Genomic DNA, 16,311 nt, shown 5'->3' on the forward strand with positions numbered 1-16,311 from the left:
ATACATTTAACTAAATGTGAGAAAGTGAAGGAGTCTGAATACTTTCCTCAGGCCCTGTGTTGGCCCATGCCAAGGTAGGCCACTTCTCATTTACAACTGCAACCTGGCCAAGATAAAGCAAAGCAGTGCCACACAAACAACACAGTGTTACACATGGAGTAAACAAAACATCAATAACACAATAGAAAAAAAATCTATATACATACAGTGTGTGCAACTGAGGTAAGATTAGAGAGGGAAGGCAATAAATTGGCCATAGCGGTGAAGTCATAACAATTTAGCATTAACACTGGAGTGACAGATGTGCAAGTAGAGATACTGGGGTGCAAAGGAGCAAAGAAAATAATATGGGATGAGGTAGTTGGGTGGGCTATTTACAGATGGGCTATGTACAGGTGTAGTGATCTGCTCTGACAGCTGGTGCTTAAAGCTATTGAGGAGATATGAGTCTCCAGCTTCAGTGACTTTTTCAATTCGTTCCAGTCATTGGCAGCAGAGAACTGGAAGGAAAGGCGGCCAAAGGAGGAATTGGCTTTGGGGGTGACCAGTGAAATATACCTGCTGAAGCCCGTGCTACAGGTGAGTGCTGCTATGGTGACGAGTGAGTTGAGATAAGGCGGAGCTTAACCTAGAAAAGACTTATAGATGACCTGGAGCCAGTGGGTTTGGCGACAAATATGAAGCGAGGGCCAGCCAACGAGAGCATACAGGTCGCAGTGGTGGGTAGTATATGGGGCTTTGGTGACAAAACGGATTGCACTGTGATAGACTGCATCCAATTTCCTGAGTAGAGTGTTGGAGGCTATTTCGTAAATGACGTCGCCGAGGTCGAGGATCGGTAGGATGGTCAGTTTTACGAGGGTAGGTTCGGCAGCATGAGTGAAGGATGCTTTGTTGCGAAATAGGAAGCCGATTCTAGATTTCATTTTGGATTGGAGATGCTTAATGTTTGAGTTCATTTTATTTTTACAGGGACAGTGCACATTAATCAACGTTTCAGTAAAAGTGACAGTTTCAGCCAGTCGGCTCATTTTCAACCGCAGTCCCTAGGCAGGTTATTAAAAACAATTACAATAAAGACAATCATTGAGCAGTGAGCACACGCAGAGCAACACAGGGCAAGCAAGACGTAGCATACAAACAGAGCAACATAGGACAAGCAAGACGTACCATACAGACAGAACAAAAACCAGCAAGACAAAATCAATAAAAGCAACGAAGTGTTTCCACACATCACAAGCTACAGACAACATGGAAAGCGGCTACACACAGCTAGGGATTATGTTCACAAATCTGATTGACCTTTAGCCATGTCTTCATGCATTTTGTGAAAGTGTGATATGTGGTGCAGTTGTGTGGAAAATGGATTTACTAAAGGTGCTTTTCCTTAAGGGAACTATACAGTCACTTCTCATGGAAGACCTTGTGGATCTGCTGCCATATGTCTGGGTTTTCTGTTTAACAAAAATACTGAGTGGAGGGGGAGCCAGGCCATTTAGGATCTTGAATACATGACATGCGTCGGTGTATTGCACAAGATTTTCCCAACTCAGGAGCTCATGCTTTCTGAGGATGTAACAGTGATGATGGCTATTGGGCTTCCTATCAAGCTCTTTGAGAGCCTGTTTGTAGACAGACTGAATAGGTTTTAATACAGCAGACTTGGGCCCAACTAGTCAAGCAGTATGTTAAGTGGGGAAGAATCATAGATTTGAAGTACAGTTTTGCTACCTCTATAGAAAAACAATTTCATATAAATCGGAAATGATCTCGGTTGAATTTAGTTATTTGAATGACCTTTTCCACATGCTTTTTACAAGAGAGGTTGGAATCAAATATGATGCCATGGTACTTAAAAATCAGATACCACCTGGAGCTTCTCCCTGACACATAGACATCTGGCTCAGTAGCATCTGTTGCCCTCTTTGTGAAGAACATGCAAACAGTTTTTTCACATTGAGATGCAAACACAAGTCACTGAGCCACTTTGTAACCTGGACCATTACAGTCGTGAGTTCTTGTGCAGCTTGTTGTTTGCTCTTTGCATGCACATATATCACTGTATCATCTGCATACATTTGAACTTCAGACCCAGTACAGACAGAAGGCAGATCATTAATGTACAGGCTGAACAGGAGGGGCCCCAGTATTGACCCTTGGGGCACGCCCACATCATAGCTAAGAGTGGGAGACAGCTCATTGCTCACTCTGACACACTGAGCTCTGCCTTCAAGGTATGATTTCATCCATCTCAAGGCATCGGGGAAAAGTTGAACTTGGACAATTTTGTGATGAGAATCTCATGGTTAACAGTATCAAAAGCCTTCCTTAGGTCCAGAAACACAGCCCCAACAACACCCCTTTGTCCATGTGAGTCTGGAAGGAGAGTTTACAGTCTAACCAGAAACCTCGGTATTTGTAGTTGTCCACATATTCTAAGTCAGAACCGTCCAGAGTAGTGATGCTGGACGGGCGGGCAGGTGCGGGCAGCGATCGGATGAAGAGCATGCATTTAGTTTGGTGCAATTCAAAATGGTCGGTGATCTGTTTATTAACTTGGCTCTCGAAGACCTTAGAAAGACAGGGTAGGATAGATATAGGTCTGTAGCAGTTTGGGTCTAGAGTCTCACCCCCTTTGAAGAGGGAGATGACAGCAGCAGCTTTCCAATCTTTGGGGATCTCAGACGATACGAAAGAGGTTGAACAGGCTAGTAATAGGGGTTGCAATAATTGCGGCAGATAATTTTAGAAAGAGAGGGTCTACAACGTGACTTAAATAGCATGGCTGTAACAGCTTAATGCTCTACAACGTGACTTCAATAGCATGGCTGTAACAGCTTAATGCTCTACAACGTGAACTCAATAGCATGGCTGTAACAGCTTAATGCTCTACAAGACAATACAACACTAGGCTATACAACGTGACCTCAATAGCATGGCTGTAACAGCTTAATGCTCTACAACGTGACCTCAATAGCATGGCTGTAACAGCTTAATGCTCTACAAGACAATACAACACTAGGCTATACAACGTGACTTCAATAGCATGGCTGTAACAGCTTAATGCTCTACAACGTGAACTCAATAGCATGGCTGTAATGCTCTACAAGACAATACAACACTAGGCTATACAACGTGACCTCAATAGCCTGGCTGTAACAGCTTAATGCTCTACAACGTGACCTCAATAGCATGGCTGTAACAGCTTAATGCTCTACAAGACAATACAACACTAGGTTCTACAACGTGACTTCAATAGCATGGCTGTAACAGCTTAATGCTCTATAACGAGACTTCAATAGCATGGCTGTAACAGCTTAATGCTCTACAAGACAATACAACACTAGGCTATACAACGTGGCTTCAATAGCATGGCTGTAGTAGCTTAAGGCTCTACAACGTGGCTTCAATAGCATGGCTGTAGTAGCTTAATGCTCTACAACGTGACCTCAATAGCATGGCTGTAGTAGCTGAATGCTCTACAAGACAATACAACACTAGGCTCTACAACGTGACTTCAATAGCATGGCTGTAACAGCTTAATGCTCTACAAGACAATACAACACTAGGCTCTACAACGTGACTTCAATAGCATGGCTGTAACAGCTTAATGCTCTACAAGACAATACAACACTAGGCTCTACAACGTGACCTCAATAGCATGGCTGTAACAGCTTAATGCTCTACAACGTGACCTCAATAGCATGGCTGTAACAGCTTAATGCTCTACAAGACAATACAACACTAGGCTATACAACGTCAATAGCATGGCTGTAGTAGCTTAAGGCTCTACAACGTGGCTTCAATAGCATGGCTGTAACAGCTTAATGCTCTAAACGTGACCTCAATAGCATGGCTGTAACAGCTTAATGCTCTACAAGACAATACAACACTAGGCTATACAACGTGGCTTCAATAGCATGGCTGTAGTAGCTTAAGGCTCTACAACGTGGCTTCAATAGCATGGCTGTAGTAGCTTAATGCTCTACAACGTGACCTCAATAGCATGGCTGTAGTAGCTTAATGCTATACAACGTGACTTCAATAGCATGGCTGTAGTAGCTTAATGCTCTACAACGTGACCTCAATAGCATGGCTGTAGTAGCTTAATGCTCTACAAGACAAGACTAGGCTCTACAACGTGACTGATGAAAGGGGAGCCTCACACAACTGAATGATCTTGAAATGTAAACTTCTAAACAGTTTGGAATGAAATATCCATATAAAGTACATTATATAATTACAGGGTATATAAACAAAGTACTGAGGGACAGTATCCTATACAAACACATGATGGATGGAATCAGCCAGGAGGCACACTGGCAATGATTAACACAACGAGAGTTAACTGGTGGGAAAACACAGGATGGGATGGCACTTTGTCACTAGACTCCTCTCAGCATGCTCTGCTCCACTTCACAGCTCTGATATGATAAACTTCTATGTAGTATTTGGTAGTCATTTTGTCTGTATATACTGTAAGTAGTATATGCGTGTACCTTCTCCCAGAGTGGAGGAGTTTTATGTATTGTACTATGATAAGTAGTATTTGGTAGTTATACTGTAAGTAATGTACACTGCTCAAACAAATAAAGGGAACACTTAAACAACACAATGTAACTCCAAGTCAATCACACTTCTGTGAAATCAAACTGTCCACGTAGGAAGCAACACTGATTGACAATAAATTTTGCGTGCTGTTGTGCAAATGGAATAGACAACAGGTGGAAATTATAGGCAATTAGCAAGACACCCCCAATAAAGGAGTGGTTCTGCAGGTGGGGACCACAGACCACTTCTCAGTTCCTATGCTTCCTGGCTGATGTTTTGGTCACTTTTGAATGCTGGCGGTGCTTTCACTCTAGTGGTAGCATGAGACGGAGTCTACAACCCACACAAGTGGCTCAGGAAGTGCAGCTCATCCAGGATGGAACATCAATGCGAGCTGTGGCAAGAAGGTTTGCTGTGTCTGTCAGCGTAGTGTCCAGAGCATGGAGGCGCTACCAGGAGACAGGCCAGTACATCAGGAGACGTGGAGGAGGCCGTAGGAGGGTAACAACCCAGCAGCAGGACCGCTACCTCCGCCTTTGTGCAAGGAGGAGCAGGAGGAGCACTGCCAGAGCCCTGCAAAATGATCTCCAGCAGGCCACAAATGTGCATGCGTCTGCTCAAATGGTCAGAAATAGAATCCATGAGGATGGTATGAGGGCCCGACGTCCACAGGTGGGGGTTGTGCTTACAGCCCAACACCGTGCAGGACGTTTGGCATTTGCCAGAGAACACCAAGTATGGGAAATTCGCCACTGGCGCCCTATGCTCTTCACAGATGAAAGCAGTTTCACACTGATGAATGTGAGAGTCTGGAGACGCCGTGGAGAACGTTCTGCTGCCTGCAACATCCTCCAGTATGACCGGTTTGGCGGTGGGTCAGTCATGGTGTGGGGTGGCATTTCAATGGGGGGCCGCACAGCCCTCCATGTGCTCGCCAGAGGTAGCCTGACTGCCATTAGGTACCGAGATGAGATCCGCAGACCCCTTGTGAGACTATATGCTGGTGCGGTTGGCCCTGGGTTCCTCCTAATGCTAGACCTCATGTGGCTGGAGTGTGTCAGCAGTTCCTGCAAGAGGAAGGAATTGATGCTATGGACTGGCCCGCCCGTTCCCCAGACCTGAATCCAATTGAGCACATCATGTCTCGCTCCATCCACCACGTTGCACCACAGACTGTCCAGGAGTTGCTTTAGTCCAGGTCTGGGAGGAGATCCCTCAGGAGACCATCCACCACCTCATCAGGAGCATGCCCAGGCGTTGTAGGGAGGTCATACAGGCAAGTGGATGCCACACACACTACTGAGCCTCATTTTGAGTTGTTTTAAGGACATTACATCAAAGTTGGATCAGCCTGTAGTGTGGTTTTCCACTTTAATTTTGAGTGTGACTCCAAATCCAGACCTCCATGGGTTGATAACTTTGATTTTCCTTGATAATTTTTGTGTGATTTTGTTGTCAGCACATTCAACTATGTAAAGAAAAAAGTATTTAATAAGAATATTTCATTCATTCAGATCTAGGATGTTATTTTAGTGTTCCCTTTATTGTTTTGAGCAGTGTATATATATTACAGGACGACTGATCCTGTTGAAGTGTACCTATGATGAAAATTACAGGCCTCTCATCTTTTTAAGTGGGAGAACTTGCACAATTGGTGGCTGACTAAATACTTTTTTGCCCCACTGTGTGTGTGTGTGTGTGTGTGTGTGTGTGTGTGTGTGTGTGTGTGTGTGTGTGTGTGTGTGTGTGTGTGTGTGTGTGTGTGTGTGTGTGTGTGTGTGTGTGTGTGTGTGTGTCTACCTGCTCCCAGAGTGGAGGAGTTCTATGCGGGAGGCGTCTCCCTTCGCCAGTCGGAAGTCTCCTGTGTACAACACTGTACCCTGGGCCCCCTCTACCAAGAACCTACACACAAACACACACAAAATAGGGTTTGGAGATATGAAGATATGAAAATCTGTATATCGTTCCTGTACCATAAAGGGGTATAAGGTACAAATTAATGAATGAATATATATCTCAGTGCCAGTAAAAAGAAAATGGACAAACCTCATTCCAGGGTTTTTCTTTATTTTTACTATTTTCTACATTGTAGAATAATAGTGAAGACATCAAAACTATGAAATAACACATATGGAATCATGTAGAAACCAAAAAAGTGTTAAATTATATTTGAGATTCTTCAAAGTAGCCACCCTTTGCCTTGATGACAGCATTGCACACTCTTGGCATTCTCTCAACCAGTTTCATGAGGTAGTCACCTGGAATCCATTTAAATCAACAGGTGTGCCTTGCTAAGTGTTAATGCATTTGAGCCAATCAGTTGTGTTGTGAAAAGGTAGGGGTGGTATACAGAACATAGCCCTATTTGGTAAAAGAGTCTATATTTTGGCAAGAACATTTCAAATGAGCAAAGAGAAATGATCAACATTACTTTAAGACATGAAGGTCAGTCAATCCAGAAAATGTAATGTACTTTCAACATTTTTCAAGTGCAGTTGCAAAAACCATCAAGCGCAATTATGAAACTGGCTCTCATGAGGACCACCACAGGAAAGGAAGACCCAGAGTTACCTCTGCTGCAGAGGATCAGTTCATTAGAGTTAACTGTCTCTCATGAGGACCGCCACAGGAATGGAAGACCCAGAGTTACCTCTGCTGCAGAGGATCAGTTCATTAGAGTTACCAGCCTCAGATTGGAAAGGAAGACCCAGAGTTACCTCTGCTGCAGAGGATCAGTTCATTAGTTCAGCCTCAGATTGGAAAGGAAGACCCAGAGTTACCTCTGCCAGAGGATCAGATTGGAAAGGAAGGACCGCCACAGAGTTACCTCTGCTGCAGAGGATCAGTTCATTAGAGTTACCAGCCTCAGATTGGAAAGGAAGACCCAGAGTTACCTCTGCTGCAGAGGATCAGTTCATTAGTTACCAGCCTCAGATTGGAAAGGAAGACCCAGAGTTACCTCTGCTGCAGAGGATCAGTTCATTAAAGTTACCAGCCTCAGAAATTGCAGCCAAAACAAAGTTCAAGTAACAGACACATCTCAACATCAACTGTTCAGAGGAGACTACGTGATCTTTTTCATTTTTATTTAACTAGGCAAGTCAGTTAAGAACAACTTCTTATTTACAATGACAGCCTAGGAACAGTGGGTTAACTGTTAACTGGGTTAACCCTTGTTCAGGGGAACAGTGGGTTAACTGCCTTGTTCAGGGGAACAGTGGGTTAACTGCCTTGTTCAGGGGAACAGTGGGTTAACTGCCTTGTTCAGGGGAACAGTGGGTTAACTGCCTTGTTCAGGGGGTGGGTTAACAGTGGGTTAACTGCCTTGTTCAGGGGTTAACTGCCTTGTTCAACAGTGGGTTAACTGCCTTGTTCAGGGGGAACAGTGGGTTAACTGCCTTGTTCAGGGGGAACAGTGGGTTAACTGCCTTGTTCAGGGGAACAGTGGGTTAACTGCCTTGTTCAGGGGAACAGTGGGGGGGTTAACTGCCTTGTTCAGGGGAACAGTGGGTTAACTGCCTTGTTCAGGGGGAACAGTGGGTTAACTGCCTTGTTCAGGGGGAACAGTGGGTTAACTGCCTTGTTCAGGGGGAACAGTGGGTTAACTGCCTTGTTCAGGGGGAACAGTGGGTTAACTGCCTTGTTCAGGGGGAACAGTGGGTTAACTGCCTTGTTCAGGGGAACAGTGGGTTAACTGCCTTGTTCAGGGGGAACAGTGGGTTAACTGCCTTGTTCAGGGGGAACAGTGGGTTAACTGCCTTGTTCAGGGGAACAGTGGGTTAACTGCCTTGTTCAGGGGAACAGTGGGTTAACTGCCTTGTTCAGGGGAACAGTGGGTTAACTGCCTTGTTCAGGGGAACAGTGGGTTAACTGCCTTGTTCAGGGGAACAGTGGGTTAACTGCCTTGTTCAGGGGAACAGTGGGTTAACTGCCTTGTTCAGGGGCAGCTCGGTGATTCAATCCACCAACCTTTCGGTTAATGGCCCAACACTAACCACTAGGCTACCTGCCGCCCCGAATCAGGTCTTCATGGTCGAATTGCTGCAAAGAAACCACTACTAAATGACACCAATAATAACAAGAGCCTTGCTTGGGCCAAGAAACACAAGCAATGGACATTAGACTGGCTGATGAGTCCAAATTGTATATTTTTTGGTTCCAACCGCCGTGTCTTTGTGAGACGCTGAGTAGGTGAACAGATGATCTCCACATGTGTGGTTCCCACCGTGAAGCATGGAGGAGGAGGAGGTGTGATGGTGCTTTGCTGGTGACACTGTCTGTGATTTATTTAGAATTCAAGGCACACTTAATCAGCATGGCAACCACAGCTTCTGCAGTGATAAGCAATCCCATCTGGTTCGTGATTTATTTAGAATTCAAAGCACACTAAACGGCAGCGTAGCCTAGTGGTTAGAGCGTTGGACTAGTAACCGGAAGGTTGCGAGTTCAAACCCCCGAGCTGACAAGGTACAAATCTGTCGTTCTGCCCCTGAACAGGCAGTTAACCCACTGTTCCCAGGCCGTCATTGAAAATAAGAATATGTTCTTAACTGACTTGCCTGGTTAAATAAAGGAAAAATTAAAAAACCAGCATGGCTACCAAAGCATTCTGCAATGATACGCCATCCCATCTGGTCTGCGCTTAGGGAATATAATTTGTTTTTCAACAGGACAATGACCCAAAACACCTCCAAGCTGTGAAGGGCTATTTGACCAAGAAGGAGAGTGATTGAGTGCTGCATTAGATGACCTGGCTTCCACAATCAACAGACCTCAACCCAATTGAGATGGTTTGGGATGAGTTGGACTGCAGAGTGAAGCAAAAGCAGCCAACAAGTGCTCAGCATATGTGGGAACTCCTTCAAGACTGTTGGAGAAGCATTCCAGGTGAAGCTGGTTGAGAGAATGCCAAGAGTGTGCAAATCTGTCAAAGGCAAAGGATGGTTACTTTGAAGAATCTAAAATATATATTTAGATTTGTTTAACACTTTTTGATTGTGTTATTTCATAGTTTTGATGTCTTCACTATTTTACAATGTATAAAATAGTAAAAAATAAAGAAAACCCCTTGAATGAGTAGGTGTCCAAACTTTTGACTGGTACTAATATATACTAATAACACAGTACTAGTTCTTGATACACACGGGAAACTGTTCATGACGCAAACCGGTGCGCCTGTACACAAAACATTAAGAACACCTGCTCTTTCCATGACAGACTGGCCAGGTGAAAGCTATGATCCCGTATCACTGTCACTTTGTTAAATCCATTTCAATCAGTGTTGATGAAGGGGAGGAGACGTGTTAAAGAAGGATTTTTAAGCCCTGAGATAAATGAGACATGGATTGTGTATGTGTGCCATTCAGAGGGTGAACGGGCAAGACAAGAGATTTAAGTGCCTTTGAATGGCATATGGTAGTAGGTGCCAAGCGCAGCGGTTTGAGTCAAGAACTGCAACGTTGCTGGGTTTCTCACACTCAACAGTTTCCTGTGTGTATCAAGAATGGTCCACCACCCAGAGGACATCCAGCCAACTTGACACAACTGTGGGAATCATTGGGTCAGCTTCCCTGTGGAAAGCTTTTGACATCTTATAGTGTCCACGCCCCAACAAATTGGGGGGGGGGGGGCAACTCAATATTAGGAAGGTGTTCTTATTGTTTGTACACTCACCTTTGTAATATTGAGTTGCACCCCTGAGATCATTTAGTCAGTACATCTTAGCTAGGGAAATGATAGATAGAAACAGTGGTGTAGCATGCACCCCTGAGATCATTTAGTCAGTACATCTTAGCTAGGGAAATGATAGAAACAGTGGTGTAGCAGGCACCCCTGAGATCATTTAGTCAGTACATCTTAGCTAGGGAAATGATAGAAACAGTGGCGTAGCATGCACCCCTGAGATCATTTAGTCAGTACATCTTAGCTAAATACCCCAGAAATGATAGAAACAGTGCTAGCAACACCCCTGAGATACCATTTAGTCAGTGACATCTTAAACAAGCTAGGTGAAATGATAGTTAGAAAACACAAGTGGTGACACCACAAACACAAGCATGATACACAAACACAAGCTAGGTGACACCACAAACACAGCTAGGTGACACCACATACACATCTTAGCTGACACCACATACAAATGATACCAAAACACAAGTGGTGATACCACAAACACAAGCTAGGCACCCAAGCTGAGATAATTTAGCTCAGTACATCTTAGCTAGGTGAAATGATAAAACAGTGGCGATAGAATGCACCCAAGCTAGGTGATACTCAGACACAAGCTAGGTGATACCACAAACACAAGCCCACAAACACAAGCTATGATACCACAAACACAAGCTAGGTGATACGCTATATTCTAAAACACACACAAGCTAGGTGACACCACAAACACAAGCTAGGTGATACCACAAACACAAGCTAGGTGATACCACAAACACAAGCTAGGTGATACCACACACACAAGCTAGGTGATACCACAAACACAAGCTAGGTGATACGTCATATTACCAGAAACACACACAAGCTAGGTGACACCACAAACACAAGCTAGGTGATACGTCATATTACCAGAAACACACACAAGCTAGGTGACACCACAAACACAAGCTAGGTGATACCACAAACACAAGCTAGGTGATACCACAAACACAAGCTAGGTGACACCACAAACACAAGCTAGGTGACACCACAAACACAAGCTAGGTGACACCACAAACACAAGCTAGGTGACACCACAAACACAAGCTAGGTGATACCACAAACACAAGCTAGGTGACACCACATACACAAGCTAGGTGACACCACAAACACAAGCTACACAAACACACACAAGCTAGGTGACACAAACACAAGCTACACAAACACAAGCTAGGTGACACCACAAACACAAGCTAGGTGATACCACAAACACAAGCTAGGTGACACCAAACACAAGCTAGGTGATAGCACAAACACAAGCTAGGTGATAGCACAAACACAAGCTAGGTGATAGCACAAACACAAGCTAGGTGATAGCACAAACAAACACAAGCTAGGTGATACCACAAACACAAGCTAGGTGACACCACATACACAAGCTAGGTGACACCACATACACAAGCTAGGTGATAGCACATAAGCACACATACATGCACGCACACACAATACTCACATGACCGAGCCTGGACAGTGACCTGCAGGAAGCAGAGTCACCACAAGTTCTTCTCTCTGTGGACACACACCCACACACAATATCAGTCATCAAAGAGTCAGTCATATAGCAAACTGACAGCGATCAGCCCTTATGGCCCTATATATGTTGTGATGATGAACCGGTGTCGTACCTCTCCTGAAGCCTCGTCTATTAAAGTGATTAGTGTGGGACTCTCCAGTTCCAAAGCAACCTAGACAAACAGAAGCACGTCAACATTACACAAAACACATGTTGCCTAGCAATAGGTCCATAACTAAGATTTTTGACAATTAACTACTTACTATGTGATCTTCCCAGAAGGCATATTTTGGATTGCTCAGCAACAGTTCCTTAGTTACAAACGAACAGTACAGTTTGACTGTCAGACTGGAACAAATGTTTGACTGTCAGACTGGAACAAATGAACAGTACAGTTTGACTGTCAGACTGGAACAAATGAACAGTACAGTTTGACTGTCAGACTGGAACAAATGAACAGTACAGTTTGACAAATGTCAGTTTGACTGTTAGAACAAATGAACAGTACAGTTTGACTGTCAGACTGGAACAAATGAACAGTACTGTTAGACTGGAACAAATGTTTTGACTGTCAGACTGGAACAAATGAACAGTACAGTTTGACTGTCAGACTGGAACAAATGAACAGTACAATTTGACTGTCAGACTGGAACAAATGAACAGTACAGTTTGACTGTCAGACTGGAACAAATGAACAGTACAGTTTGACTGTCAGACTGGAACAAATGAACAGTACAGTTTGACTGTCAGACTGGAACAAATGAACAGTACAGTTTGACTGTCAGACTGGAACAAATGAACAGTACAGTTTGACTGTCAGACTGGAACAAATGAACAGTACAGTTTGACTGTCAGACTGGAACAAATGAACAGTAAGTTTGACTGTCATGGAACAAAGACAGTAACATTAGACCTTCAACATCAGTTAGCCATCCTTTGTTTCACTGAACTTTCACACCATCAAAATAAAACGCGATATCACCTGAATTTCAACTTTCTTTTCAATAGAGGCCCCTTCAGCCCCTTCATGTGATCTGCAGAAAATACATGATGTAAGTAGAGCTAACGTTAGCTAGTTACATGTCCACTGTGTGCCAGTTAAGAGCACATACTGGCTAGTTATCTTTAGCTAACTGCTGTTTGGCTCTCACTCGATCTGAGTCTTTCTTTACCTTTGTGGCAGTGAGATAGAAAATAAGCCCTTGCATGTAGATTCTCCCTGTCAAACCGATCCAGGGACATGTTGGGATACTCCTTCATGCGACCCGCGAACGAACTCATTTTGACTGAAGATTGGCTCCAATTAGTTTCCTCAACTTTGTTGACTAGCTGACATTTCGGCGCATTTTGGTCAGGATACTTGAATAGCTGTTGTTAGCTAAGCCACCTAGTGGATGGGAGACAAAACGTTTCCACTGTCAGCATTGTATCTGAATTTAAACCTGCTCACAATAACTACTTTACCAGCATTTATCTGTGCTACCAGTATTACCATAACAACACCTTGTTAATGAAGAAGAAGAAGAAGAAGAAGAAGAAGAAGAAGAAGAAGAAGAAGAAGAAGAAGAAGAAGAAGAAGAAGAAGAAGAAGAAGGAAGGTTGGGTTGCTAGCATATATCTGTGCTACCAGTATTACCATAACAACACCTTGTTAAAGAAGAAGAAGGAAGGAAGGTTGGGTTGCTAGCATATATCTGTGCTACCAGTATTACCATAACAACACCTTGTTAAAGAAGAAGAAGGAAGGAAGGAAGGAAGGAAGGAAGGAAGGAAGGAAGGAAGGAAGGAAGGAAGGAAGGAAGGAAGGAAGGAAGGAAGGAAGGAAGGAAGTTTGGGTTGCTAGTATATATCTGTGCTACCAGTATTACCATAACAACACCTTGTTAAAGAAGAAGAAGAAGGAAGGAAGGAAGGAAGGAAGGAAGGAAGGAAGGAAGGAAGGAAGGAAGGAAGGAAGGAAGGAGGGAAGGAAGGAAGGAAGGAAGGAAGGAAGGAAGGAAGGAAGGAGGGAGGGAAGGTTGGGTTGCTAGCATATATCTGTGCTACCAGTATTACCATAACAACACCTTGTTAAAGAAGAAGAAGGAAGGAAGGAAGGAAGGAAGGAAGGAAGGAAGGAAGGAAGGAAGGTTGGGTTGCTAGGCAACTAAAGACAAGCCTCCTCGTCATCATCTCTTGGATCTGTGAGTTTTGCTCCGTTCAGCTGTAAGTAACATGTGGTATCAGCTACTTAATCCAACTGAGAAACAAATGTATAGCTAGCTAGCCAGATTCAGTCTATTTTCTAACTGTGACTTCTATATTATATCATAGCCTGAAGCTAGTGCTAGCAAGTTTAATTCAAATATTGGCGTTAGCTAGTTAGCTACTGTACGTTTGGCGACGTTACTGTGCAAATTCAATTCGATTGGTTTCGGGCACGAATATTAAAACTGAAATCAGCTTTAAGAAATGTATAGATAAAATGTTTTCGGCAATAAGATGGTTAGTCTGTAAGAATTAAGAGAGCAGTTCTGCCTGCTCTCCCCTCTACTATTTCCTGTACCGAGACTGGCTATCTGACAAGTGGTAGGCAGAACCACCTGCTGCACCCATCTGCTCTCTGTCCCCCAGGACAGGAGGACGGGGAGAAATAGAAAATCAGCCCTACTTCTGCCACCTAATTCATATTCAGGATGCCCCTCCCCATATAACCTACTATGTAATTGACATTCTTTTAACATTGTGTTTTATTGTTTATTTAGTTTTCCTTTATGTATTTCAGTGTCCATGACTGTCATGTCAGTATATAGAGATACTTGAACTAACTGAGCCCACTATTTGCTCCTGTAGGTCGCCTGCGGACATCCTCTCTGCAGCATAATGTCTTGTGCAGCCTACTTAGATGGCAACGCAACGCCAAAGTCCATGAGCAGAGCCAAACAATGGACTGACGAGGTGGAGAACTTATACAGATTCCAACAGGCAGGCTACAGAGATGAACTGGAATACAAACAAGTAAAGCAAGTTGACTTGGTAAACAACTTAAATGAATCCTTATCACTGGCTAAAAGCATTGCCACTGACAGTTGGTTCACTACAAGATGAATGTGTCACTGTGGCATTGCTTCTTTGTCTTAGATCGACAGGTGGCCTGAGACTGGGTTTGTGAAGAAGCTTCAGCGTCGAGACAACACATTCTATTACTACAACAGAAAAAGAGAATGTGAAGACCGGGAAGTCCATAAAGTGAAGGTCTATGCATATTAAGTCAGGGGTGTCCAGCAATCTCTTTTCCATTTTGAATATCTTTTGACATGTTTTTGAAGAAGACGTCTGTAGGAAGGAAGGCAGCATCATCCCAGCTGTGGAATGTAGACCAGTTCACTGAATAAAGGGTGTGAGGCTGAAGCTGTCTGATGTGTGTGAACCTGTGATGGGAGGTATGTGTGTGTTATAAGGGTCCTTTTGATGAGTGTTTTGTTGTGGATCCAGATGAACTATTGAACTGTGTGAGAGGGGATTATAGACTGGGGCTATCACACCCTCATCATGTGATATTGTGACGTTAGTATGAGGACTGGGATTACTGTCAACAAAATAAAATACCTAAAGTCTGACCCCCTAACAGGGATATTCACATACCAGTACACTAACTATGATTCACATATACCAGTACTCCCAAATACAACATAGAGCTGCTGAGCACATGTTCTGCTACATGACATTCATGGTTATTCTATAAACATACATTTCTATATGAATGTTGTGTAAAGCTGCATCCTCCTGGGTACTCCTGTGGGGATATGGGGCTCAATTAGAGTGGACTGAGAGCTGAACTGGTATGACAGTTAGCAGGTGGGTAAAACACTACAACTATTTGGGTTAAGTATTGGTCCTGACGAATATACTTACAAGTCTACAATGATCATTCATATGATATGAAGATAACGACTGGATTTTCCACAGGTGTAAAGTATTTCAGTAAAATTACTGGAAAGTTCTACTTAAGTAGTTTTTCTGGGTATCTGTACTTTACTATTCATATTTTTTTACAACTTTTACTTCACTACATCCCTAAAGACAATATTGTACTTTTTATTCCATACATTTTCCCTGACAACCCAAAGCACTCTTTACATTGTGAATGCTTAGCAGAACAGGAACATGGTGAAATTGACACACTTATCAAGAGAATGTGAGGTCATCCCTACTGGGTATGTTCTGGCGGACTCACTAAACACATGTATGTTTTGTAAATAATGTCTGAGTGTTGGAGTGTGCCCCTGGCTATCAATACATTTTCAAAACAACAATTTATACTTTTACTTTTGATATTTAAGTATATTTTAGCAATGAAATCTACTTTTGATACTTAAGTATATTTAAAACCAAATACTTTTAGACTTTTACTCAAGTAGTATTTTACTGGGTGACTTTTACTTAAGGTATTAAAGGTATCTATACTTTTACTCAAGTATGACAAATTGGGTACTTTTTCCACCACTGGGATTTCCACAAACATTTCTGCCGAATGGTGTCCCTAAAAAAGGTTTGCATTAATC

The 16,311-nt window shown here is 43.3% G+C and overlaps 2 protein-coding genes across 7 annotated transcripts in view; one reads left to right on the forward strand and one right to left on the reverse strand.

Annotated features, from left to right (window-relative positions):
• The window catches only part of LOC124023238 (protein artemis-like), a 35,024-nt gene extending 21,773 nt beyond the window's left edge, over positions 1-13,251 (reverse strand). Inside the window, exons 1-6 of one of the 5 annotated variants that reach the window (XM_046337766.1) lie at positions 12,940-13,251; positions 12,750-12,801; positions 12,031-12,115; positions 11,880-11,939; positions 11,708-11,763; positions 6,352-6,453 (exon numbers count right to left, since the gene is read on the reverse strand). In XM_046337766.1, the coding sequence (XP_046193722.1) occupies positions 6,352-6,453; positions 11,708-11,763; positions 11,880-11,939; positions 12,031-12,115; positions 12,750-12,801; positions 12,940-13,048 (464 nt within the window). In that variant the 5' untranslated portion in view covers positions 13,049-13,251. Of the gene's footprint in view, positions 1-6,351; positions 6,454-11,707; positions 11,764-11,879; positions 11,940-12,030; positions 12,116-12,749; positions 12,830-12,939 lie in introns of all 5 variants that reach the window. The other 4 variants (XM_046337763.1, XM_046337764.1, XM_046337765.1 and 1 more) reach the window with 4 other exon arrangements.
• Positions 13,252-13,841: 590 nt separating this feature from the next.
• meig1 (meiosis/spermiogenesis associated 1) lies at positions 13,842-15,157 on the forward strand. Of its 2 annotated transcripts, none has more exons than XM_046337768.1 (3): positions 13,842-13,972; positions 14,600-14,782; positions 14,888-15,157. In XM_046337768.1, the coding sequence occupies exons 2-3, from the start codon at positions 14,630-14,632 to the stop codon at positions 15,014-15,016; spliced, it is 282 nt and encodes a 93-aa protein (XP_046193724.1). In that variant the 5' UTR covers positions 13,842-13,972; positions 14,600-14,629; the 3' UTR covers positions 15,017-15,157. The 2 variants fall into 2 exon arrangements, with proteins under 2 accessions (XP_046193724.1, XP_046193725.1); XM_046337769.1 differs by lacking the exon at positions 13,842-13,972 and adding an exon at positions 14,016-14,468.
• The last annotated feature ends 1,154 nt before the right edge of the window (positions 15,158-16,311 follow it).

Source organism: Oncorhynchus gorbuscha, unplaced genomic scaffold (assembly GCF_021184085.1).
Source record: "Oncorhynchus gorbuscha isolate QuinsamMale2020 ecotype Even-year unplaced genomic scaffold, OgorEven_v1.0 Un_scaffold_1562, whole genome shotgun sequence".
In the NCBI taxonomy this organism is placed as follows: domain Eukaryota; kingdom Metazoa; phylum Chordata; class Actinopteri; order Salmoniformes; family Salmonidae; genus Oncorhynchus; species Oncorhynchus gorbuscha.

What these genes read in the sequence shown, in the direction of transcription:
- meig1 (XM_046337768.1), top strand. Translation starts at nt 14,630, where the DNA reads ATGTCTTGTGCAGCCTACTTAGATGGCAACGCAACGCCAAAGTCCATG. An exon ending in AAGTAAAGCAAGTTGACTTG is followed by an intron (nt 14,783 to 14,887) that starts GTAAACAACTTA and finishes TCTTTGTCTTAG; the next exon opens with ATCGACAGGTGGCCTGAGAC.